At 59.5% G+C, this 26,412-nt stretch overlaps 1 protein-coding gene and 1 long non-coding RNA gene across 2 annotated transcripts; one reads left to right on the top strand and one right to left on the bottom strand.

Annotated features, from left to right (window-relative positions):
* Positions 1–13,554: 13,554 nt before the first annotated feature.
* On the bottom strand, positions 13,555–19,818 carry LOC118602985. The gene is made up of 3 exons (XR_004951058.1): positions 17,860–19,818; positions 16,456–17,578; positions 13,555–14,746 (listed from the first exon to the last, which is right to left on the bottom strand). It is a non-coding gene; the product is annotated as an uncharacterized LOC118602985 (long non-coding RNA).
* A 3,091-nt stretch (positions 19,819–22,909) lies between these two features.
* Positions 22,910–26,134, top strand: FZD10 (frizzled class receptor 10). The gene has a single exon (XM_016145976.2). The coding sequence runs from the start codon at positions 23,243–23,245 to the stop codon at positions 24,986–24,988; it is 1,746 nt and encodes a 581-aa protein (XP_016001462.2). The 5' UTR covers positions 22,910–23,242; the 3' UTR covers positions 24,989–26,134.
* Positions 26,135–26,412: the final 278 nt, after the last annotated feature.

Raw genomic sequence — 26,412 nt, 5'->3', positions numbered from 1 at the left:
GCATTTCAAATCTGTAAATAGGAAACATGTTTTTCAGCAGATAAAAGAGTCATAGCCACTTCCCCCTGGGACCTGTCAGCTGTGACATTGGAAAAGGCCAGCTCTGCCCTGCAGGGCGGGCAAAGCCATTTTGAAGCCTGCTGTTGTTTTGGTGGCTCTGAAGTGGGTCAGTGGCTGGAGCAGCTCAGGCATCAAGCGTGGACCCTCCCAGGGCACCGTGTCCTGGACGCTCACTTTAAAGGAGGAAGTCCTGACAGGTGGGCCGGTCCCCTGGGCATCGCCTCTCCCCCACCCCCCACACACACCTGAGCCCGGGCCCTGGGAAAGCGAGCAGAGCTGTTTTTCTTGGCTTGCCCGTGACATCCCAGAGCCAGGCCTCCCTGCTGGGCTGTGCTAGCCCCTGAGCCCACTTCCTTCAGCATCTGACAGCAAAGCTGCCTCCTCCCGCCTCCCCGCTGCCGGGCTTTCAAAAGCCGACAGCCGTGCCTGGGCCCCGACCCACCATCCCGGCTTTCAAGCTCCTGTGCGTCAGACTCTCCCGAGCTGGGTGACAGTCCCGGCGACCCTCCCACATTCCTGATGGCGGTGTGCACGCTGGCACAAACTCCAGGGCGTGAGTCAGGCAGAAGCGACCGCGGCTTCGAAATGCACGTGCCTCTTGACACTGAAATAGGACCGTGCCCTAGAGAGCCTTGCCCACACGCAGGTGGCACCCACGTGGCATTATTTATTTCTTGGCGCCAAAGACCAGAAGCAGCCTACGCGGTGGGCGACGAGATGACGTAAACAAGGGCCCATCTTCCTGATGCAACACAACTCGGGCTCTCGAAATAGAAGGAACGTTCTCCAAACCCGAAAGAGTGAAAGAAACACCTGGCACGCTGCCGTGGGAGGAAGGAAGAGGGAATATTCACGTCTCGATGCACACACCCTGGCACAGACCGGTCCGCGCCTGCTTTCACGAAGGAAGCCAGGGACATTCATACACATACATACTCGCCTGTATGCACGCGTATGCCACAGACACACGCTCGCCCATGCTGATATCTGCTGGTGTTGAAACGCACACATGTACCTGCCCGAGCCATCTGTGCAGAAGAGCCCGAGACATAGAAACCGTGTCCGTCACTCCTGAGTGGGGAGCGCAGGGGCGGGTGGACGGCCGGACGGCCGGGCTGCGGAGATGAAGCCTGTTTTCACTCTACGGTCTTTGGTCTGGATGAATTTTGCACCCTGTGCATATGCTACTTTTGCAAAAAGATGATACAGAAAGTAATTTCTCAGATCAGCTGCCTGGACCCCTTTCAGACCCACCGAAGCGGGGTCTTCGGCAGCGGGGCTCCCGCACCCACTTTTCACAGACCTGCTCTGGTTATTCTGACACAGGGGCCCAAGAACCTCTGCACCCATGACCAGAATTAATCGGCACTTACGGCATGTGCAACAAAAGACCTTTCAAATGGGTCTGCTTTGTCCCCCGATGACCTAAGTTTTTAAGGCCAAGGTCTTTTTACACCTATGCGTGTAAGACACGGAGCTTTCGACATCAGTAAGTGCCTCAAACTCAGCAAGACTGTAGCCGGACTCCAAAACCACCCCTTGGACGGGGTGTGGCAGGTAAGAGGCGGCTGCGGGTAGGGGGTGGGGGGGCTGGCCGCTCCTGGAATTCAGCCTTTTCTTGGCCCATGCTGCCCAAAGGCCTGGCTGACGTGCCTCCTCAATCGCAGAGGCAGAAGCAACACTCCGAGGCTTCTGAGAAGACATGAGCAGGAGCCTTAGGGATGTGAGCTTGGATCCTCAGGACACGTGGGCTGCAAGGGGCCAGCCACCATGCCGCTGGCCCGCCTACCAGAGACCACGCCCGAGGAGGCCCAGAGGCCCCTACGTGGAGGAGCAGAGGCCGTCAGCCTGCACCCCGGCCAGCTCCCAGTCAACAGCCAATACCCGCTGGCCACCCGTGTGACGGCCCTCCAGCCCTCACATGCACGTAGAGCTTAAGTGACATCTCAGCTTTCTTTGGTCGCATTCTGTAACCAAGACATTCGGTGGATGCCCCCACCACCCGCACAGCCACGGGTTATGACAGAGGAGGAGGGGAGGCCAGCTCTGGGGCAGAAGCGTGGAGCAGCGCGGCGTCCACGCGCACGGCAGGGGCGCACGCCGTTCTCCCCGGGCGCAGGGCGCAGGGCGGGCCGGAAGCACCGCGCGGGCCTGGTTCTACCGCGCGCAGAATGGGGCAGCAGATTGGGTTTCAAATTCGCTTGTGCTTTAGAAGTTTGTAGGACGCGTGACACTCACCAAGTGCCAGGGAGCACTTTTATTCGTCACCAGATTTCCGACATGAAACACGTGCCTAGGAGAAAACCCGCGCCCCTCCGCACCCCACGCGTCGGGCGTCCGCGCGCACAGGCCGGCAGAGCGCGTACCCTCTCTCCTCCCAGGTTTCGTGTCTCCAGGCGGTTGCCGCCTTCTGGAGGTGAGAGCCTAGCAGTGCCGGGCCCGGGGAGGACGGAGGAGGGGGTGAGATGGAGAGATATGACCGCCGGTCGACCAGGCGGTCAGGACGCAAGGCGCTTTGCGACCGTCATCTCACTCGAGCCCGTCAGCGGGTCCCAGGGGCACCCCTAGCACCGAACTCTCCTTAGGGCGCACGGCCGAGCGAGTCGGCTGAAATGAACTTGAACACGGAAAATTTTTCTGTTGGGCGCACACAAGCAGAGTTAGGACTTCTCAGGAAAATGGGCCTGCGTGGCGGACCCCGTTTTGGAAGAGGGCGGAATAGCCAACGCGCATGTGCGCGCCCCCGGCCGAGCGCAGGGTCCTGAGCTGCCTGGGTTGACTCTGGGACGCTCCGAGGTTAAGTGACAGCTCAGTATTTACAGAGCAGATGTTTTCGCAATGGGCGGTCGCTGGCCACGTTGCTTTTCTTTCTGAGTCGAGCGGCCAGGAGTTGTGGCTCAGCTCCACGGACAGGCGCGCATGAGGGGCCCGGGCGCCAGGCGCAGCGCAGGTGCCGGTGGGCGGGGGGGCGGGGGGTGCAGGGCCTTTCGTGCTCTTGCCGGCGTCTCCACAGCTGGACTCACCAGCGAATCGTCCCCCCGCTCAGCAAGCCAGCGGCCTCTGGAAGGGGAACTGGCCGGAGCTGTCCAGAGCCTGGGGATACATAATAAAATGACCATCGTTGTTTAAGGCCGCTAAATTTGGGGTGACCGGATACAGCAGAAGGGGAGTGGGGCAGCGTCTACGGGGGAAGAAGGAGCAGAATGGGCAAAGGAAGAGGCCGAGGTGTGGTCAGTCACCCGGGGGCCGAAGACCGGACTGACGCGCTGAAACATTTAATCATCCAAATGACCAGTGGGGTGGGGGGGGGGGAGGCTGACGGTTTTCTCTCAAACTCGAACCACGGCAAACGTTAACTCACTTCGATACATCAACGGATGTTTTTAAAACCCGACATACACGGATTGGAAAGATTCGGCTCTGGCGTTTGGTGTGGGAAAACTGGAAGCGGCCGGAGACAGGCAGGAAGGCTGGCCCCGCCCCCGCCCTCTGGCCCCGCCCACACCTCTGGCCCCGCCCACACCCTCTGACTGCTGCTCCAGCCCCACCACCCCTGGCTTTCTGCCGCCTCTGCCTGCTCACACCCTCCAGTCCTCGCCCACCCAAAGCTGTGGGCGGCCACCAGGACGCCACCCGCCAGCCCGCCCCGGTGTCCCGATGAACGGGTAGTCGTATTTTACCCGGAAGTCTCATTTTGGAGGGGAGAGGGGTGTCTCCAAGAGGATTTCTAACTTCCTGTGGCACACTATTGAAGTCTTCCTGCTCTGTAAGCGACCTTTAAGCACTGTCCCCAAACTAAACAAGCAACATAAATAATAATAATAATAATAATAATAATAATAATAATAGCTCCTACATCTCCAGCTCCGTGCCAGGCAGGAAGCGAACGTTTTCCCAGCCTTCGAAGGCAGAAACCGTGAGGACCTTTGGAGAAGGTCGCACACCTGGCTGCAGGTGGAGCGAGGAGTCAAGCTGGCCTCGGGCCGCCCCTGCAGGCAGGGCTGTCTGTGCCAGGCTCCCCGTCCCCACGGGGGACCGCACGCCCGCGGTGCGGGAGAGAGACCGAGCGGCGCCCCTGGCAGGCCTCTCGCTGCAGAGGCTCTTGCAGACGCGCCGTTATTCAGGGGAAATGCAGAAAAGCAGAGGAAGAAGCAAGGGGGAGGGGCGCCGGAGCTCCCAGGGCCCCGCGGGGTGTCTGTGCAGCCTTCGCTCTGCCAGGACCCCAGACGCACAGCTGAGTGACAGCCAGCACAGCCCCCTGGCCAGCCCCGGGGACGAGGAGAGGCCCGCTCCTGCTGGCCGGCTGGGGGCACGCAGGGCCCGTATGGCGCGCCAGCGGGTGGCCCGCCTCCTCCCGCGCTAACCCTGCTGTGCCTTTCTTGTGAGCAGCAGGGGAGAGTGGGGATAAGAAGCCTGTGAGCTTCAAAGCGCAGGCCAGCCGCCGGCCCAGGCCCCTCCCCGCGCCGCTGCCCGCTGGGCTGGTCCGGCCCTCCAGCTGCAGACCCCGGAGCCCGGCCTGCGTCCCCACCGCCACTGCGCTTCTCTGCCGGGCCACACCCCCCACGGCCTGGGGTCGGAGGAGGAGTCGGGGTGCGGGCTGCCCCTGGCCCCGCGGCCTCTTGTCTCAAGCTCAGTGGCGGTCTCTGTCCTGTGAACTCGGGAGTCGAGCGGTTGGAATTGCTTCAGTGGATCCCGAACATCAGTGCCCCCCCCACACGAGGATTCGTGGTCCCTGGATTTTTTTATCCTGGAGAAAACTTCTGGCCCTTCTGTTGGGCTGACGTCGTTGCCTCTCACGGGACCCTCGATAAAAAGCATTGTTCTGGATTATTATTCCTTCACAGAAAATGAAGGAATAAGACGCTCAGACTCTGTGAAAGGGCCCCAGCTCCAGCGGGGCCACGGGGGCCTCTGTGCATGGTCGGCCACCCCCTCGAACCGGCTGCCCTGGGCCTGGGCGCCCAGGGCCGCCAGGGACCCAGGAGGCGCCACCCAGGGCCAAAGGGAGAAGGGCCTTGTCCGCAGGTGGGGGGGGGGGGACGGGTGCCTCGCTCGGCACTGCCGTCTGTGTTAGGTGGCTCTCTGTGACGTGTGCTCATGGTTGCTTTTTATGGCCTTTTATGGAGTCACAGTAACAGGTCCTTCAAAGAGGTGACGAGGGTCAAATGTGTGCGAGGCTCAGCCCCTGGTGCCCGGAGCCAGCGTGGGCATGGGTGGCCGTGGCTGTGCTGCGGGCAGTTAGAGGCCGGCATCTGAGGCTGCACCCTCACACACACAGCACACGCGCGTGCGCACATGGACACACACGTGCCCACACAGACACAACCACACACGCGACATGCACGTGCACACATGTGTGTGCACATGGACACACAAGCACACATGTGCGCACTTGCGCGTGCGCACACACAGACACACAAGCGCACACAGGCACATGCCCTCACACACACGCACACTTCCTCGCGGCCCCGCGTGCTATGTGCTGCCACACTTTAACACAACCACGAAGCCATTCACTCACACACTTGAACGCTCCCGTACACAGAGACACACTTGCTCACACCCACGCACGTTCACACCAAACTCCACGGGAGCAGCTACCAGGCCCCTCTCCAGCTGCCCCCGGCCCAGGAGGGTGGCAGGCCGCCCAGCTGCCCGCACATTCCCGGAGGTGGGGCCTGGCAGGGAAAGGCCACCAGCCTCTCCCAGGGCGGCTCGCTCGGTTCTTCCGCTGGCTGCCTGACTCTGTGCCTTGGACGCTGCCCACGGACCGGCAGCAGGCTCCATCCCTCCGGGGTCCCCTCCCAGGGGTGTCAGACCCACTCGCCACTACACAGAGCTGGCCCTGGAGAAGGGGCAGTGACGGCTGGTGGGGACGGGTGTCCTTCTGGGGCAATGACAATGTTTTAGAACTAGGCGGAGCTGGCGTGGTCACCACGCGAATGTGCCACGTGCCACCAAATCACACACTTCCAAGCGGCTCGTCTTACGTTGCATGTGTTTTACCAGAGAAAACAGCAAGCTCTGACTTGGAAAGGGCCGGTCGCTGTTACAGAGGACTCGACAGCAGGACAGTCCACTCGATTCGGGGGCCGAAGGCTCGCAAGAGAAAGGCTCTGTCCGCAATGGGAACGTCCAACATAAACAGCCGGGCCCCAGTGCCGCTTGGGAGGCTGGACCAGACGTCCCGGCTGTCAGCTCGGTTACGTGCCAGACACGAAGGGCCACGGGTTTCCAGCTCACAGCCTCATCCGAACGAGGAAACGAAGGCCCACGCTCTTAAACCGGCGTGTTAAGGTAAAGTTCTCAGGCACACTTTTCTCGTGGGACCTTGCCACAGAAGAGGAAAACATGGCCACCCCGAAATGGCAGTGTGGGGGGCGGATAAGGGACAAACGGCAGCAAGTAAAAACCATCAGTAGAATCGTGACAAGCAGGGGTCGTGGTTTTAGAGACAGACACAGAGGACAGAAGGAGTGACCGCGGAAGGCCTCTCTGAGGTGGTCTGTGACAACTGATCTAAATGAACAGGAAGTGGTTCGGTGGGAAAAGAACATTTGGAGAGAAGGGAACAGCGTGTGCTAAGGGCAGGCCGGCTCAGATTCTCAAGGGGCAGAGGGCAGGCCTGTGAGGGTGGCAAGTGGTGGGCAGGGCGAGTAGTAAGACGAGTTTTAGAAGGGAGGGGGCGGCCAGACCACTGGGGACATTGGGGCCACGGTACGTGGTGGAGGTTTCATCTCAAGTGCACTGGGCTCCAACCGGAGCTCGCCCCAAGGCGGAAGTCACCAGGTGGTTGAGTTCTGGGTGACTTGCAAGCAGCCGGTGGCTTGGCAAGGTCAGGCTGCCCTTAGCATGACCGCAACCTGGGTGAGGCCCGTCTGCTGCACCCATTCACCTCCCAGGTACCCCCCGCTGTGCGGGTGACTCCCTCCTGCGACCTGCCACTCCCGCCCACACCAGGAAACCACATGCAGTTTACAGGGGTGACCCAGGGACTCGGCTAGCTCATTAGAGAGAGAGGTGCTAGGTGAAGTTGGTTGCAGGAAAACTTCACCCAAGAGGAGGCCTTACAACTCAGCCTGGAGAGGATCCCGCCCGGCTCTGTGTTGTTTTGGGCATGGGAGAAGGAGATGAGTGACTCTGGTTTCCGCTGTTGGCAGGAGCCCCGGGGTTAGCCACCAGCACGGGGAGTGGCTCAGTCACCCTCGGGTCCTGAGGAGCATCCCTTCAGCGGTGGGACCCTCTGAGTCTGCCACTTTGCTTGATTTTGTTTCATTCTGTACATTGACATAATCCTGTTAGCCCCTTCCCCCCCCCCCCCAAAAAAAAAAAGGTGTCTCGTCAAAGGCTCCACAGTGGTGGACAAGCTGGCCTTCTGGTAAACCAGTGGCTTCCCGGGATGCCCCCGGTGGACCTTGGTTTTGACACTCAGGCCCCATTTCTCCATCTCCGGGTAACAGTATCCTAAGCTTTCTTAGGACCCCTTATTCTCACTCCCCATCACCCTTTTGCGGGCTGCAGGGATGGTCGTGTGAACCAGGACTGGCCAATCAGAGCGCTGCATCTCTTCAGCCACATGATTGGCTCAGGGAGAGACATGTGACCCAGTTCTAGCCAATAACCATCCAGCTGAGCCCCGAGCGCACAGGTGAGGGAGTGAACTGTTCCTTTCTGCTGGGCTCGAGGCAGAGAGGGTGTCAGCTGGGGACCCTGGGGGACGCCTGCTGAGGAGGACGCGCAGACGACGGAGAGATGGTTTCGATGATAGTGTTTGAAACTAGCCACGCCCCAGACCCCCGAGTGGGCATGGCGGGGCACCGTGTGCAGAAAAGATATGAACCCCGGAGCCGCCTCTCACGGTCGCGCCAGCACGAGAAGTGGACGTCGTCGCCGGCTCTTAATTCCCACGCGGACGCTTGCCGCCGGGTCTGGGCCTGGGCACCTAAGCCCGGCGTTTTGTCAGTCTCGGTTTCCCTGCACACAGTTTGGGCAGATTCCCACCCCGCGGCTGCTCTCCTGGACGCCCTCCTGGCCGGTGTCTGTCGCGCTGGGGCTGGGAACATTCCCTCTTCTGTTTGTTTTCACAGAGTTTGCAAACTCGAGCCTTGGCCTTAAACCAGGGGAACCGTTGGCCTTTTCCATTCACTCACCGCCGTCCCCAGCTGGCCTCCAGAAGGGCCCTGGGAACACGGTGGGCAGGACCTCTCATGCGCTCCAGAGGCGGGCGCCCCAGCCCAAGCTCCCAGCCAAGCCAGGCGAGCTCGCCGCCGCTCAGCACCGGCCCACCACAGCGGGGCTCCACCACCGTGGCCCGAGCTCAACCCTTCCTTCCCACGAGTGAGGACTACACTCTCCCAGCTACCCTGGTACCTTGCTAAGACGCTCAGTGATATCTCAAAGACCGAGTCCCCACCGGGACTCGGAAGCCCAGGCCCCAGCCCCTCACCGTTCCCATAGGTCTCTTTGATACCACCCCAACTTCAAGGTCAGACACCACAGGACCAAAGGCCAAAATGCACTCAGCCCTAGATGTCACGGCAAGAAAGAGTGAGTCATGGCTAATTCTGCGTAGGCTGCCCTGAACGGGCACCGCCAGACCGAAATTCTTCCGGCTGATTCATTTGGCAACAGCATCAAAGCCCAACGCAGAATGAGTCCAAGTTTTCTCCTCTCTTGAAAATAAAATAAGAAGGAAACAAAAACAAATCCTGGCATGAGGAGAAGCAGAGACCTGATTATCTTCCATCTCCTGTGTTTGCTAGAATGGAAATACCATCAGGGCACGACCTGTGTCGGGTTTTGGTCACCATTACCGTCCCTGCATGTAGTAGGTGTGCACGAAATGTTTGTGCGAAGGTGGTCCAGTCACTATTGGTGGATGAGAAACCGGCCACGACTTAATGGCATAAGGCAACCACTTTATAATACCCGTGGGCTCTGTGAGTTAGGAGTTCGGCCGGCGTGGGGCAGGGGCGGCGTGGCTCCTCTCCGGTCTGTATATAGCACCTGAAATCTTGGCTTTGAAGACCAAAGCCTGGGGGTGATAGAAGGCTGGAAGCTGTAATCACCTGGGGAACCCTGACTCACGGACCTGTTGGTCGATGCTGGCCTTCTGCCCATTGAGACCTCAGCGGGCTCGTCAGCCACACCCCCATGTGCTCTCTCCGTGTCGTTGCCCCGTGTCGTAGCTTGGGCTTCCTCACAGCATGGCGGCAGGATTCCTGACCAGCATCCTCAGACCACCCAGGATCACCATCCACGGCTTATTCTCAGAAGTCATTTAGCATCACGTCTGCAGCCTACAGCCCACGCGAATCCAAATGGAGGAAACGTAGGCCCCTCTTCTTGATGGGAGGGTTGGGCTCAAAGTCCAATGTGAGAAGAGCATGTGATGGGCGGTGTCGGTGCAGCCTTTTTGCAACATAGAGTCTGCCTCATATGGTGAGTCGAGGAGACCCAGGTAGGACAGAAACCAAGGCACTCGCGGTGACCTGCTCGACCCCACTCAAGATTTCCTCCAGTAGCCTTAAACGTCACTCAAAGTGGACAGATCACCCTCAGAGTCAGAGGTGAATCAAAAGCGGTCTCCTTAAGAAAGCAACATATAGGGAGGGTTCTGGATAAACCTGAAGGCAGATCAGTGTCAACATCGTGGCAATGGCATCGTGTTATAGCGCAAGGTGTTACATCGTTAGGGAACCTGGGGTCTCTCGGTGTTATTTTTATGAATCTCCAATCATTTCAACAAACGTTTCTGTTAGCAGACTGTGAAGCTGGGCTCCTGCGATTCCAGTCTTGATTCTGCCACCGACCAGCGGGGTAAACACAGACCCACAGCCTAACCTCTCTGTGCCCAGTTTCTCATCTGTCAGGCGGGGCTAATAACAACGCAGACTCCATAACGCTGTCGAGCAGACGTGGGAGGTGAGTGCACGCAGAGGCTGGGGGTGAGCGGCTGCCACTGGAAGGTTTTCGTGGACCGCGCCAGCCTTCCCCCAAGCAGATGCCTTTCCCTCGAATCTGCCGGCATTCGAGATGCCGTCCATGTGCTGAACGGTCAGAAAGAGACAGCTGGTGACTGTCTCTGAAAAGCCGCCACATCGGCAACCCGTGTGCCCAAGAGATCACTGGAGAGTAGTGCATCCATTCGCCAAAGCACTCTCCTGGCTGCGGAAGGTGCCCGTGACATCAGTAAAAACAAACAAACAAACAAACAAACAAACAAGCCGGGGTGGAAAACGAGAACACATGTTTAAAACGTCTGGTCTGCGGCCCGGGGGTCCGGACACGCGGCACCCCCAGACCCACCTGCCGACGGCCTTTGTGCGGACCCCTCCCCAGTCTCTGAGAGGCCCGTGTGTGGACAGGAACACGCAAGACTTCCGTGTGCAGAAGCACACTGCGCCACGCTCGCTGGCTCTGGGCTCACACTTAAAGCTCACGGCGACCGACAGGGCTGTTACGATTCTCTCCACTCGGTGGCTTCAGCTGAGGAAGGCTCAGCGAGGCTGTCCTTTGCCTAAGGACAGCGGCTGGGAATTGAAGCCAGGCGGCTGCCCCCAAAGCGCGTTCCTTCCCCGCTCAGGCCCCTCACCTGTTCTCCTGGAGGCCAGGTTAGGGACGGCCCTGCCGCAGTCTGTGCCGGGCCCCGCCCCGCCCCCTGGAGCCTCAGCGCTGCTCTTGCCCTGCATTTTTGCTGTCCACCTGCTCAGACGGCAGCCGTTCTCGCTGTGGGGACACCGGTGGCCCCGAGCAGGTGCGGCCCGTCCTTTGGGGCTGCTGAGGTTGCGACTGACAGCAGCGGAGCCCACCCCCAGAGCCCCACATTCCCTCGGTGTGAGACTCCTTAGAGTGATTTTTGATGTCTCAACTGGACGAGAGGCTTCTATTCAGAGTGGCTGAAGCAGCTGGGGTCCCCGACCCCTCAGAGTGCCCGTGAGTTCCGTCGCCTCAGCCAGGAAGCTGGGCAGTTGGCAAAATGGACTCGGGGGACCTCCCCCCTTCCCCTCCACTGTCATTCGTTCTTGTTTTCGGCTGGACTCGCGGGGCGCCCGTGACGTGTCCTCGTGACACGGCGTGAGGGGCACGAAGAACGGTTAACGGTTCTTCAGGCTGACGCTGTGCGTGCGCGAGCCCCCGGGCCGGCCGCTGGGAGCCGCAGTACACCGGGGCCCAGCAGGCAGGGACGTCGGGGGCCTGGCAGGAAGACCCCCGAGGGGGGGGGGGGTGGAGCTGGTCAGATGAGGCCTGCAGCAGGACAGAGCCAAGGGCCTCGTGTGTGTGTGTCTATATGTCCGTGTGTGTGTGCGTGTCTGTGTATGTCTGTGTGTGCGTGTGTTTCTGTATGTCTGTGTATGTCCATGTGTGTGTGTGTGAGCGTGTTTCTGTATGTCTGTGTATGTCCGTGTGTGTGCACGCACGCGTGTGGCGGGGGGTGGCCTCTACAGCGGGGACGAACGCCACACAGGCTGCCCCATGAGATGACGCGGGGCCCCTCCCGTCTGCCACAGGCCTCAGCGCTGCCACCCGCCTCTGTCCTGAGACCAGCCACCAGCCGACATTGGTCGGCATGCCTGCGCTTCTTTCTAAGTTTCGTTTTAGGGTGGACGTTAGGTGAAGGTGGGGTGTTCCTCGCACACGCATCTGTCGAAGGGCAGAAATCTGGCTGGAGGCTGGGGGACGTGTGCTCCTCACGCGTGGGGGACGTCCCTTGCCGACGACTGTCGCGTTGTTTGTCCGCCTGGACGTCTAGCGTCCTACTTTGGCTGAGGGACCCCCTCTTTCCAGCGGAATTAAACGTGGTTCAGTGTTGGGGGTTGAACCGTGTCCCCCAACCTGACATGTTGACGTCCTAAGTCCCGGAACCTCAGAACGAAGCCTGATTCGGGGGGAAGAATGTCGCTTATGTGATTAGTGGAGACGAGGTCGTGGTTCAGTAGGCCGGGTCCCTAATCCCAGATCGCCTGTGGCCTCGCAGCAGAAGGGGCACAGGAGAGGAGGTGAAGTGAAGACCGAGCTTTAAGGCGAGGGCGCCCAGGGCGGCCCGCGGCCCGCAGAACCGAGGACGAGGCAGGAAGGACCGCCCCCCAGGCTTCAGAGGGAGCGGGCCCTGCGGACTTGACCTTGGCCTTCTGGCCTCCAGAAGTGTGCAAGAATAAATGTCTGTTGTTTTGAGCCCCCGCCCCATGTGGGGCACGTTGTTTGGGCAGCCCTGGGAAACCAGCACATTCGGTGACTATGTCAGGGGGCAGGGGACCTGCGAAGGGACAATTCACAGACATCTGAAGACAAGTGCCCCCCAGACTGCTGCAGACGGCTGTCTTTTATTTCAGTGAAAGCCTCGGCCACCTCTCCGAGGCCGGACGCACTAACTCTCTCGCTGGTGCAAACCTGCAGGCAGCTCGCCTGCAGCAGAGCTGCGTGGTGAGACCACGCCATGTCCCAGCTGGCATGTGACGGCCATCTCCGCAACGGGGAATGGCTGCTCTTGGGACAGCCTCCCTGGTCCCGAGAATGGTATCTGACCTCCCAGAAGCATGAATGGCTGAGTAATGACAATCAAACCAAACAGGGCAGTCCCAGCGTTTCAAAATGCGCATTTAAGCCTAAAAGAAATGCGGCGTGTTTACCTTCCAAGCCCAGCCTGCCCCGGTATGCTGTGAGCCCTTTGCAGCAGCTCCCGGCACTCCCAGCACGCAAGGCAGCTGCAGCGCGGCGAGCTGCCAGTCCTGGGCACGTCAGAAGAATCGAACTGGGACGGCGTTTTCTGCAGATGACTCAGCCAGCGCAGGCGCCCGGGGCGCTGGGCGTGAAAGCAGCCGGGGAGGCTCGGAGTCAGGATGGGCCTCCCGGATCAATCGCTTCGGGGCCGCTGGGCGGGTACCAGGTGGGGCGGGAGGACGAGTGGGGATAGGGCAGGGGCTGTCTGAACCCCTGGCGGCGGGGGGTCTGCCGGCTTTGAACGGGCGGGTTCAGAGCGAGGCGGGACGGGAAAGCAGATAGAGAGAGGTGAGCAGGAAGGCGGCCATCGGGACGGTGAGCGGGAGACAAGCGCCCGCCCGGCACACGCCTGTGGTGGCTTCCGAGACCTCGGCGCCCGGACTCACTGTCAGGCACCAACGCGATCATCGAAGGAGGGAACGCCGCTGTCCAGTTCTCGAGAGCATGTCACCGTGACCGTGCCCACCCAGGCAGACAAGGACCCAGGCAGATGGTCCCGCGCCAGCCCCCCAGGGCACAGGCCAGGCCCGAGATACAGACACAGACATGGAGGTCCAGAGACGGATGTTCGGAAAGATGCAGATTAGATATAGAGATAGAGATAGAGATATACAGATAGATAGATGAGATATAGTTATAGGTTAAATATAACATAAAGACATAGATACAGATATATAGATGTAGATACGGCTATAGACATAAATTAAATATAACACACATATTGTATAGATATATAGATATAAATGTATATAGATTACATGTATAGATAGATAGATAGATAGACATATTTATGTAAATAGGTGGCAGACTAGAGAGGTACACAGGTGATAGAGACAGCGAGCGACTGAATGACAGATGGGCAGGTGGAGGAGAGAGTTACCGTGAGGCTCCGGCCCACGGGATCGTGGGGCAGCGACCCCCGGGACAGGCCGGCGGGCTGGGACTCGGGCAGGTGTCCGTGTTTCGGCCTCGGGGCGGAGTCCCTTCTTCAGGGCACGTCGGAGCTCACTCCGAAGGCCTTCAGCTGATCGGGTGCGGCCCACCCCCATCATCGGGTGACGCTCTTAGCGAGAGGTCCACTGCCCGATGACACTGACACCGTGCACACGAAACCTCCCAGGGTCTGATGGAACCGCCGGGTGGCCTCACCGCGAGGACGCACAGAGCCGACCCTTCCACTCTGTGTTTCTCAGGTGACAGGTTAGAGGCTCAGAGGTCACCTGCCTTGCCCAAGGTCACAGAGCTGGTACTCGGCAGAGCGCACGCTGTGCAGCCAGGTCTCTGGGTCTCTGTCTCCTGGGCTTTTCACCCAGCGGAGTGTCGAGCACTTGAGCGTCTGTCGGCCTGGCACTGGGCACCAGGTCACCCCAAAGAGGAAGGCAGAACCCCCCCCCACCCAGTACATCCGGTTGCCAAGCCCTCGGCCCTCCTTCCTGAGAAGTTCTTCACGTCAGGGGACGGATGGGATGGTGGCCCGGGACGTCTCACTGGCACACGCGCCCTGTGCTAGCTGCGTAGACCACCCGGAAAGTGCTTCCTGCTCCTTCTCTGGAGGCCCCTCCCCCACCTAACCCAGACCCGGGGAGTGGACGCCTAGAGGAAGAGGCGTTTGGTTCCAGCAAAGCCCTGTTTCCTAACCCTCTCAAAGGCAGGCGGGCAACGGCACTTAGTTCTCGAAAGCAAGGCACGGAGAAGTCGTTCGCCCCAGCGCGCTCCGCCGCCGCTCCCGCTGGGTCCCACGGGGCCGCCGTATTGCTGCCTGTTGCGTTTATCGCAAACTCCGGACTGTAAACGCCTCATCTTTGGAGAAGACAGAAGAAGGCTTGGCAGACGGATTTCTCTCCTCAATTGCGTAAGCGCAGATTCTAGGCGGTTCAACGAAATACAGACGGCAGCGGAGTGCAGACCCTCTTCCCCTCCGAATGCTTCGTGTTTTGCACGTTTTGTATAGGAACGTGTATTAATTCTGTGATCAGAAAAATAAGTTCATTATCACTGTTATGTCATTATTACTAAGGCAGCTGGCCCTGGGGAGGGTCCGTTCTATCCGACCCCTGGGTGCCAGTGACCCGCGCCATCAAGGCCAGCGTCGGGACAGCGCCCTTGGCGTCTGGCCACCTCCCAGGAGCACAGCCGGCGCCCCCGTGGTCCAGGTCCCCACCGACACTCTCGGAACCTCGGCCCCGTCCCTGTGACGTCGGCACCAGCCAGGTGAGGCCGAGAACAGGACGGGTGCTGAATGGCGGAGGGAGGGGCACGTTTGTGTCTCTGCTGGCACCATGGACCCAGCGAAGGTCAACCGGGGCCCGAAGCCCCGCGCTGCGGAGGGGACCGAGCCCCCAAGTGTGCCCATGGGGTCTGGCACCGGGGATTGTCACCACACAGGGAGGCCCCAGGGGCCACGGCTGCTTCACTGCGAACCTCGTTCTTTTCCTGACGGCGGCTCAGAAGCCGAACTCCCCCCGTCTCTGAGGGGCTCCTTCCTCGCGCCGGCCGGCGAGTGACGCGGCTGCGGGCACAGGCCCTGCCCCGGCGGCTCTCGGTGGCCTTGAGCGGCTGCCCGCGCTCTGCGGCCTGTGTCCCGGGCTGCAGAATGGGGACAGTGACAACAGCGCTGCCTCCGGGAGGCCGTGCGGATCTCAAGCCCGAGCCAAGTGCTCTGTCGCCGGATCTCGCCCAGGCTTCCGCGCACCGTGCCACCTGTCCAGCGGCCTGAGCGGCCAGGTGTGATGGGGAGGGAGAGGGAGCTGCTCCGGCCCCGCCAGCCTGGGCCCGTGTCCCCTCTGCCTGGCCACGGCCTCGGTGCCGGTCCCAAGGGCCCAGGGTGAGGCAGGATGGCCTCGCACTGGCCCAGGGCCTCCCTGCTTCCCAGGGTCCCCTTGTCCTGCAAGCTGAGCCGACCCGCAGGGTTTGAAACCGCCACCACCCCGGCCTCAGGCTCACGGGACAGAGCTGAGCAATGTACAGGAGGGCCATGTCCTGCCCAAGCAGCACTCAGGAGAGGGGCGTGGCCTCCATGCCCCCCACATTCTCCCTCAGATGCAGGAGGACCTCGCCTGCCCACCTGGGTGGGGCCATCTGGGGCTCCCATCTGGTTCAGCTGTCATTCCCTTCTGGAAGGTACCAAATGAGTCCAGGGCACGACAGGCACCCCGCTGGGCCTGTGACAAGGCTGGGAGACCTGGCAATCAGCAGGGCCTCGAAGGGGAGGACGGGGTGGGGGGGGGGGCTTGAGTTCAGTGGCATTAATTATGCAAAGTTTGGCAAAGCACCCTGCTGCTGAGCACGCTGGAGGCACCAGCCCTCCAGGTCCCCGGGGAGCCAGGAGACGCCCCCTCTCTGCTGTGCCCTGAGCTGGCCTTGGGAAGGTGGGGGCACCCCGCTTTCACGCCCTCAGCCGCCCGCCCCGGGCACTTACCCAGGAAGCGCTCAGGATCCACCGCTCAGCACACCTGATGCCGCCGGGCTCGGGCCCAGCTCCGGGCGCTGCAGACGGCCCTGTGTGCGCTGGCCGCCCCCCCGCACCCATTAGCTCAGTGACTCACCCGACTTTAGCTCGAAGCAAGAACCACAGGCAGAATCCTGATGGGAACCCTCTCCGCCAGCCCTGAGCCAGCACCCCACAACAGTAATTAAGCTCCCCAACTCCCCCTTGGCACCTGTAATTATGCTCACCTCACACGCAGGGAAACTGAGGCAAAGAGACCTCTCAGTGCTGTGACTGGGCCGTCACCCCGGGCGCCTCGTCCCGCCGTTGTCCTGGACGAGCCACACCCGGCAGCTGGGCCGGACGTCGCCGGGCTCGGCCTTGAGGCCACAGCCGCTGAGAGCTACTGGACGCGCAGGCCGGTGGGGACCTGGACCGCACGAGTCCGCGGGCGGGGCCGGGGCTGCCCGCCTCCAGCCTGACCTGTGGCCAGAGCCGAGCTCTCCTGAGAAGCTGGGAGTCCGATTTGTATGGGAAACTCTCACAACGTTTGAAAGTTCACTAACCAACTAAAATTTTTTCTGCAGACACCGCTCGGGCGAAACCAAACGTGTGTGGGGTGAATTCAGCCCCTGAGACGCGATCTGGCCCACTTCTCCAGACCGGCCCCGTCCAACGGAAACGTGAGGGGGTACCAGAGCGATGGACTGTGAAAACGTGTTTTATTTAACCCAATTACCCAAAATAGTATCGCATGCACAAGTGGTCGATGTGTAGGTTCCAAACGAGATGCTGAGCCTTCCAAGTCCTGGGTGGCATTTCGCCGGGAGCCCCGGGCTGCGTGGGGCATGGCCGAGCGAGGGGCAGCCTCTCTGGGTCAGGCACTGACCTTGGCCTCCCCGGTTACCTTGGCTCCTACGTGTCTCTCTCCCGTCAGCTGTGAGGGAAACCGAGGCCCAGAGGGCTTAAGCGGCTCGCCCGAGGTGACGCGGCTCCCAGGCAGGTGAGCCAGGATGCCGGCTGGGACATCGCCCCAACCGTCACGTCTGGCCATGGCAGGTGACATGGGCCCAGCATGGCGAGCGGCCCCGTCCACCCTAGAAGGTCTTGGTTCAGGTATGGGGTTGGCCCATGTCGGCTGAGCCCTGCCAGCATTTTTCCCTGCAAACCTACAAAATCTGCTGCTTCCTGGTCCTCCCATCCCCCAAGCGGCGGCCTCTCCTGCTCCCGCCGTCAGATGTGAGGACGGGGAGGGCGTGGAGAGCCCGGGTCCGTCCGATGTCTTGGGCCACGTGAGCTGGGTGACTGGCTTCCCCTCTGAGCTCTGGCTCCCTTCCCTGTGCAGTGGAGAGAGGCTGGCTCCACATGGTCCTGCGGGATGACCAAACCCCAAAGCCAGTGCCTAGGGTCTGGGCACGGGGACCTGCCTGCAGCCAGGGCTGGACCCACGGGGTCAGGGATGGGCACAGGGACCCGCCTTTGGCCAGGGCCACGGAGTCAGGGCTAGAGCTGCAGGGTCAGGGCTGGGCACGGGGACCCGCCTGCGGCCAGGGCCGAACCCACAGGGTCGCCATGACGATTGGGACTCAGGGTTTTGCCTCTCCTGCACCTTCACCTTCTCCCAATCCACTTAACCCGCCTGCCCCCCTCACCTGGGCAGCAGCAGCAGCGGCCTGTCCTGTCGGGGCCGGCCTCTTCCTCACTGCTCCGCGGCCCACCTCCTGGGGAGGCACCGAGAAAGGCTTCCAGGGTGGGGGAGGAGAGACAGCAGAGAGGAAACAGATGGCAAGGTGCGTAATTAGATCAACACGGCCAGGCGAGGGGGACAGGGGGACAAAGAGGGCAGGCGACCATGTCAGAAAACAAAGTCACAGCTCACATCGCGACTCTGTCTCCGACTCAGGGTTCCTTCGAGAACGGTCTGGAGTATAACACGCAAACGAAACGAGCAGACGCGCCGGGAAACTCTCTCGTGCCTCATTTTTCTGGAATTCGCTCCTTTTCTCTCCCCACCCCCCAACAGAGTTCTTCAGGAAACGGCCCCAGTACAGAATTACAGGTCTGAGCACTTTTTATAGGGACGGCTGTGTCATAGGTTAAGGGTCACCCCGTGTGTGTTTTATTTAGAGCAGGCAGGAGCCAAGCCCCCCTATCTTCTAAACAGATAATGCCCTTGAAATTTGGAAGCGCCGGCCCAGCCCCGCAGGCCGGCTTTGTCCCGGGCTTGCCGCTTTCGCCTTTGTTTTCAGACGAGCAAGGGCCACTGTACCTTTAAATCCGCAGGCGCCGGGCGCGGGAGCGAGGGCAGTGAAAAGGCTAACTCGCTGTGGAGGACAGGAGTCTAATCTAATTTAAGTGGAGGGTGTCCGTCTGCGGAGTTGTTTTTTGGAGTGTGGGAATAGGGGACAGCAGCGGCCCCCTTGAATGGTCCGTCCCGCGCCAGAAGCAGTGGGGAGCCCCCTGGACGCCGGGGATCCAAAGCCGGCCTTGAAAGGAAGATTAGAGACACGCTCTGATTTGCAATTCACACGAATGCGCCCCGTGGAAGCTTCGCTAATATTTCAAACCCCGTTTCAAGGGCAGCGTGCGTAGAGGAGCTGCCGGACCGCACCGGGCGGCCGCAGCCCGCTCGCGCCAGCCGCGCTGCGACGTGGGAGCTGCTTCTGTTCGTTTTTCGCACCCCTCCCTCCGGCCGGCGTCTGACGGCTGGTGTTTTCAGGCGGAATTAAAACTTTGCTGCCTGTGGAAGTCGCTGCAGCTCGCGTCGGCTCCTCCCGGGGTGCACACTGTGTTTTCTTGCCCGAGAATCACTTCTGATGACTAAAGGTATTTTCCTTGGAGAAAAAATGTGGGGCATGGGGACGAGGGTGCCTACTCGGTTAGAAAAGAGAATTTTCCATGCTCTTTTTTTTTTTTTTTTTTAAATCTGATAATCAGTCTTTGCAGAAACATGACACAACAGGAGGTCAGGGAAAATTATGCTTATTGGCACCAGAGACCCCTGCGCCTGGCCGGCGATTATTAGGAAAATAGATCACATTTCATTCTTACTGGAGAGAACTGAAAAAGTCCCTGATGAAATACAAATATTGATGACATTAGAAGATAAAAGAAACGACAGCCATCTCAGACCAAGGGGACCTCTTGAAAAGGCACCGAGATAACCCAAATCACTTTTTATCTTAAACTTGACCAGCACTATTTTTTTTTTTTTTAAATAAGCTTTGCTTAGTCTAAGGGGCTTAATTTCTTTCCATTGCTGAAAGTGTCAGTACTTTTTTTTTTTTTATCTCAAAGAGATTATGTGGGTTTTCTCTAATCTCATTTCAGAAAAACTTGAACAGCACTTATAATTCTTTATGATTGTAACATCACAAGGAGAGACGCAACTTTGATTTTTAGCAATATCCACGTCAAAGTCTTTTATACTTTTGACTTTGCTGGTTTGAATGAAACTCAGCCTCTCTTTCAATTCTGTTCCATCCGAAAAGTATTTAGTTCCCGTTCAAAATCTTGCCCGACTCCTGAAATATTCCCTTTAAAAAACAAAAACAAAAAACAAAACCCTTATACTTTTCTGTGAGAACGTCTACAAGGAATCGAAGGCAGCTAATGTTTAAGATAGCTATCCTAGATATGCTTTTAGGTTATTGGAGTAAAAAATATATGAAGAGATAGATAAAGAGATATTCTTTGCCCCTGCATGTTACTTGAAATTGGGTTTAATTATAAGTTTCATTAGAAACCTCTGCTCGAAATTTTAGAGGCCTAATAAGATTTTCATTAATTTAAACATATCACTATTCCCACGACAGCCCCAAATGCCTTCTTTCCCCTCTTTCATCCATGGTTAAATATGTAAATAAAATGTCTAAAGTCATTCTTCAAAGAAGACAAAAGAAAAAAGAGCCGAGGGGAGAGACAGCCATAAAATTCCTCCCAATTCTCCATAACATTTGCCAGAGGGGGGCCGGTAGCCAGCCAGGGCTGAGCAGCGGGGGACCGAGCAGCTCTACAATCACACTTCTCAAATCCCACACACAGGAGAAAAAATAAAATAAAATATCTTTTCAGCTGGAGCCATCAAAAGGCCCTTTTCATTTATTAGTTACAGAGTTATCTTGCGGTGGCTGTTTCTCAAAGCCCTCGTTTTTCTATAATAACGTCTATTTGTTGGTTTCCTTCTCAGCTGGGCAGAGCGCAGCCCTTCTGCAGACATTTTTATAAAAATGAGAGAAGAAAGCAATCTGAAGTGGTGATAGGTAAAATAATGGGTCTGAACATGGCTGAATTAAAATCGCACATAAAAGATCAATTAGGAGGCATTTTCTCAAGCAGCCCGCACCCTGCCCCTGGTGGCGGAGTCCTCCCTCCCCCCACATTTATGTCCCCAATAGTTTCTGAGGGAGAGAAACAAAAAGGCAAAGTGGAAAAAAAAAAATGGTGCCCAAGGAAGGACCTTTGAAGGAAAATTCCAGAAAAGCCAAGTGATGTCCACTGAGTCTTTTCGAACTTAAGGTTTTGAAAATAACTCACTAGACTAAAACAAACAAACAGACAAAAAGAAAACAAACAAAACCGAAAAAAAAAAAAAACCCCATCGTAAGAAAAATGGCAGCCTTTGAAAAAACATGGGGTTTTTTTCACTCAAGAAATAACGCAGTGGAGAGTGGTGGTTCTGGCTGCACTGGTCCTTTCCACTGGTTCTTACTACTTTCTCCTCATTCCAACTTTCTCCAACACGTCGCACGGACATCCAGAGACAATGATATAGGACCCGAGCGCAACCTGCCTGTTAGTTCTGGGACCCTGAGCAAGTCTCAGCCTCAGTCTTCTGGGTGTTTCCTGGATGGATGGATGGACGGATGGATGATGGATGGATGGATGGATGGGTGGGTAGATAGGTAGGTGGATGGGTGGGTGACGGGTAGATGAGTGGATATGTGAGGCCTCCCAAATCCTTACAGAAAAATTTACAACTTCTTTCAAGTAAAGGCCAGTATTCTAAGAAGTCTTCTCAGAGTAAGTGTCCCATTTCAGCCACCACTTCCTGGCAACAGCGCCTCCTACAGACTGCTGGCAACCCGCGGCCCCTACCACCAGGCCCAGCACGCACCCCAAGGATGTCTGCACACCCTGCCACCTCTCCCGTGTCAACCTGAAAATGTGGGCAGGGAAAAGAAGGCCCGTGTGCACCGGGCTCGCTGCTCTGACCTCGCCGTCCGCCCGGGACAGCCCTCCGGCTGCCCCTCCAGAGGACCCCCCAGGAGTTTCGACAGAACTTTAAAAAGATCCGGACCTGGAGGGCGTCTAAGAGGGAGAGAGACGCGGCCACCGCCCAGGGGTGCTGTTTATTTAAGGGTTAATACGCGATGCAAGGTGAAGCTCAGCACATTCTTGGCCGGCAGGGCGTGGGTGGGTGGGTGTGCGCGCCCATCGCGCATGCCCCGTGCCGGAGAAGGGCAAGGGGCGTGGTGTCCTAAGTGACTCTGTCACAAACTGGACCCAATTCGAGCGTATTAGGCCCGGACGCTCCGTCTTCACCTACAATGAAGACTGAGTGGCGTGCGCGCCTCCCCGCCCCCTCCCCCCTGGAAGTTGGGGATCCCGGGATCGAGCCGGAGCAGCGTTCTCCCTCCTCCCGCCCCCACCTCAATCCGCATTACCTTATGGGTCTATAGCCAAAGGAGGGCGCAGGCCGGGCAAATCACTCGCCAAATAGTATAAATACTCGACGAGCGAATGACTTCCTATAATAAATAAACCAGCCGCCTAGAAGGAATCACCAGCCCTGGCTGGCGCGACGCCCCCTCAGCTCCGCGGCTACGTCGGGGGCGGGGTTCATTATTCTACGTGCGGGACCCCCACTTCCCAGGGATGCAGGGGGGACGTCAGAGTCCCAGGAGGCGTCCCGCCCCTCCCCCTCCCCGCCTCCTTTGCGGAGACCTCGCTTGGGCGGCCCTAAAATCTGGATTCCCAGAGCCCCTTCCCCCCACCCCCGGGCCCTCCGCTCTTCTCTTTGAAATTTCAAAGGAAGCCCCTCCCCGGAGCCGGAGCCCCGAGCGCAGGCCTGGTGACTCCCAGCCCCGGGACGATGCGGGCAGGTTTACAAGCTAAAGGGCCACTTTATGGCCAAGACTATAAAACGCAAATCCCACCGCGCTTTGAAAGCGCCCTCTGCCCGGGGCCCACCATAAAAACCAGCGAGGATGCGCCCCCCAGCCCCCTGCCGCGGACACCCCGCCCCCTTCCCCGGCCGGTCTCCGAACTTCCCGTAACCTCGGCGCCCTTGGGGTTCTCTGGGAAAGGGGGCGCAGGCGGGAGGCAGCGAGAAGGCGGGGTGTGGAAGACAATCCCAGGGGTTCCCCCCGGAAAGGGGGGGCAGGCGGGAGGCAGCGAGAGCAAAGTTGGAGGCCGGCGGAGAGAGCTCGGAGGAGCGGCGGGCGGGACAGACGGAGGCGCCGGGCGGGGCGTCCCGGCCGCGCGGCGACACGGGCGGGACAGCGCCGCGCCCCGCGGGGCCCGGGGCCGGCGGCGGGGCGCGGGAGCCGCCGGCCCCGCCGCCCCGCTTTCTCATGCAGAGCAGCGGCGGGGGCGGGGCGCGCGCCGGGGGCGGGGCCTGTCACCGCGCGGCCGCCCCCTTCGCCTGTTCGCGAGTCTTCTCATCCCGGGACGCGAGCCTCGGAGCAGCTGCGGGCCGCGCCGGGCCGAGGCCGGCGGGGAGGGGGCAGCTGCGGCGCGCTGGCCGGGCCACCGTGCGCCCGCGCCGCCCGCCCTCTCCGGACGCGCCGCCCGGGCGCGCGCAGAAGAGGCCGAAGTTTGCCGGCCGCCGCGCCGCGGGCCCCGGGGCTCCCCGCGCTTCCCGGTATTGTTCGCCAACTTTGCTCCTCTCCTCCGCGCCCCACCTCTGCGGAGGCCGGGCGGGCATGGGCGCGGGCCCGAGCGGGGACGCGCCGCCGGGGCCGGCAGCCCCCGCGCGCGAGCCGCGGCTGTGAGCGGAGCGGACCTCCGCGCGAGGGCGCCTCGGCCGCCACCATGCCGCGCCCGGGCCCGCGCCTGTGGCTGGCCCTGCAGGTGATGGGGGCGTGCGCCGCCATCAGCTCCATGGACATGGAGCGCCCGGGGGACGGCAGGTGCCAGCCCATCGAGATCCCGATGTGCAGAGACATCGGCTACAACATGACCCGCATGCCCAACCTCATGGGCCACGAGAACCAGCGCGAGGCCGCCATCCAGCTGCACGAGTTCGCGCCGCTCGTGGAGTACGGCTGCCACGGCCACCTGCGCTTCTTCCTGTGCTCGCTCTACGCGCCCATGTGCACCGAGCAGGTCTCCACGCCCATCCCCGCCTGCCGCGTCATGTGCGAGCAGGCCCGGCTCAAGTGCTCCCCGATCATGGAGCAGTTCAACTTCAAGTGGCCCGACTCGCTGGACTGCAGCAAACTCCCCAACAAGAACGACCCCAACTACCTGTGCATGGAGGCGCCCAACAACGGCTCGGACGAGCCGGCGCGCGGCCCCGGCCTCTTCCCGCCGCCGCCGCGCCCGCAGCGGCCCCCCGGCGCGCAGGAGCACCAGCCGAAGGAGGGGGGCGCGGGGCGCGCCGGCTGCGCCAACCCCGGCAAGTTCCACCACGTGGAGAAGAGCGCGTCGTGCGCGCCGCTGTGCACGCCTGGCGTGGACGTGTACTGGAGCCACGACGACAAGCGCTTCGCCGTGGTCTGGCTGGCCGTGTGGTCCGTGCTCTGCTTCTTCTCCAGCGCCTTCACCGTCCTCACCTTCCTCATCGACCCCGACCGCTTCCGCTACCCCGAGCGCCCCATCATCTTCCTGTCCATGTGCTACTGCGTGTCCTCGCTGGGCTACATCATCCGCCTGTTCGCCGGCGCCGAGAGCATCGCGTGCGACCGGGACAGCGGGCAGCTCTACGTCATCCAGGAGGGCCTGGAGAGCACCGGCTGCACGCTCGTCTTCCTGGTGCTCTACTACTTCGGCATGGCCAGCTCGCTCTGGTGGGTGGTCCTCACGCTCACCTGGTTCCTGGCCGCCGGCAAGAAGTGGGGCCACGAGGCCATCGAGGCCAACAGCAGCTACTTCCACCTGGCGGCCTGGGCCATCCCGGCGGTGAAGACCATCCTGATCCTGGTCATGCGCAGGGTGGCGGGCGACGAGCTCACCGGCGTCTGCTACGTGGGCAGCATGGACGTGAACGCGCTCACGGGCTTCGTGCTCGTCCCCCTGGCCTGCTACCTCGTCCTCGGCACGTCCTTCATCCTCTCGGGCTTCGCGGCCCTTTTCCACATCCGCAGGGTGATGAAGACGGGCGGGGAGAACACGGACAAACTGGAGAAGCTCATGGCGCGGATCGGGCTCTTCTCCGTGCTGTACACGGTGCCCGCCACCTGCGCCATCGCCTGCTACTTCTACGAGCGCCTCAACATGGAGTACTGGAAAGCGCTGGCCACGCAGCACAAGTGCCGCGTGGACAACCAGACCAAGACGGCGGACTGCCTGATGGGGGCGTCCATCCCTGCCGTGGAGGTCTTCCTGGTGAAGATCTTCATGCTGCTGGTGGTGGGCATCACCAGCGGCATGTGGGTCTGGACGTCCAAGACGCTGCAGTCCTGGCAGCTCGTGTGCGGCCGCAGGTTCAAGAAGAAGAGCGGAAGGAAACCCGCCAGCGTCGTCGCCCACAGTGGGATTTACAAAAAAGCCCAGCATCCCCAGAAAACGTACCCGGGGAAACACGAAATCCCCGCGCCGTCCCCCACCTGCGTGTGAGCGGGCTGGAGGGGCAGGCCGGAGCGGGGGCTCGTCCCCGGACAGGACGCCTCGGTGGCCAGAGCCAGGCACGGCGCGCTTCTCAGTTGGTTGGTTGGTTTTGTTTTTGTTTTTTTTTAATAATAGAAAAAATAAAAAAGTTTTTACCCCGAAATGCAGGATGCTGTGATACACTGAAAGTTAAAAAAAAAAAAAAAAAAGTACTGAAAGGTTTTTGTTTGGTTTTCAGGGAGAGCTGCTCCCCTGTTAAGTAGCCTCTTGTGTAACTAATTTGTGGTAAAGTAGTTGATTCAGCCCCCAGAAGAAAACTTTTGTTTAGAACCTTCCGTAAATATACATCCGTGTGTGTCTGGGTCGGTTTTGCTATCCATTTACAAATCAGAGAAGGGATGGCTGCTTTGCAAATTAAAAGGCCTCCACTGGGTAGCAGAGGGGGTGGGGGGAGAGAGGGAGAGGGAGAGGCGGGCGGGCGGGGACGGTCCCGCTCCAGCCGGAGGGAGAGCCACCCCGGGGCCCACCCTCAGGAAGGCTGCCCCGGAGACGGCAACTTCTGAGCAAACAGGAAGAAAGAGGGAGTCTGACAGCTCCGCACACGCCAGTGGATTCGGAGTCACTTAAAATAGAGTCCAGCCTCTAGCTTTCACCAGCGGTCTCTCTCCAAGACAGAAACTTCCAGCAAACCTAATGTTTGTAAATGCAAACGACGTGCAATACATTTTTTTCTTTCTCTTCCGTGAAAATAAAAAAGAGAGAGAGAGAGAGAGAAATGAGTAGTTTGCTATATATAAAGGCAACAAAAGGAGTCTCCTAACAAAAGAGCCGAGGGGCCCAGCCCTCAAGCTCCTTGGTGTTACATTTTGTGGCTTTTTAATGGAAACCAAGCCAATGTTACGCGTTTGGACTGATTTGTGGAAGGAGAGGGGCGGGGGAGAGGGGAGCAAGATCATTCAAAAGCACCCAAAGGGCTTACTGACTCTTTATATTGTTAAACAAATGGTGACCGTGAGTAGATCTGGAAGCACCGGACAAATGGTCTGGCTTATTCTCCCACCGCCCCCGGGGAAGAGTGATTCTGCTTGTGCGTATGTGTAATATATATATTTTTCACGCTCCGCTATTTTATTAAAAATAAAATATGTTCTTTAGTTTGGTGCTGGTCCCTCGTGCATTGTAAGAGGAGAGGGGACACCCCCTCGCCCCCTGGGCTTCCCAAGCAGGCCCCTGGGGCGCACCCCCGTGTAGAGGTCACTGGGGCGCCCGTCTGAGATGGCAGGTGGGCAGATTCCAGGTGTGGCAGGACCATTTCAGTTTGAGTTTCAGAGGAATTACAGGCAGAGAGCGTGTGAGGTTGGAACTCGTCTCAGACTCCTGGTGGCTGGTTGTGGGGCCCGATTTGGCCAGCAAGGGGAGGGCCTTGGCTGTGA

The sequence above is a fragment of the Rousettus aegyptiacus genome, unplaced genomic scaffold, assembly GCF_014176215.1.
Source record: "Rousettus aegyptiacus isolate mRouAeg1 unplaced genomic scaffold, mRouAeg1.p scaffold_m13_p_5, whole genome shotgun sequence".
Taxonomy (NCBI): Eukaryota; Metazoa; Chordata; class Mammalia; order Chiroptera; family Pteropodidae; genus Rousettus; species Rousettus aegyptiacus.
The sequence above is the reverse complement of the archived record's forward strand: the minus strand, read 5'-3'. Positions and strand labels throughout refer to the sequence as shown.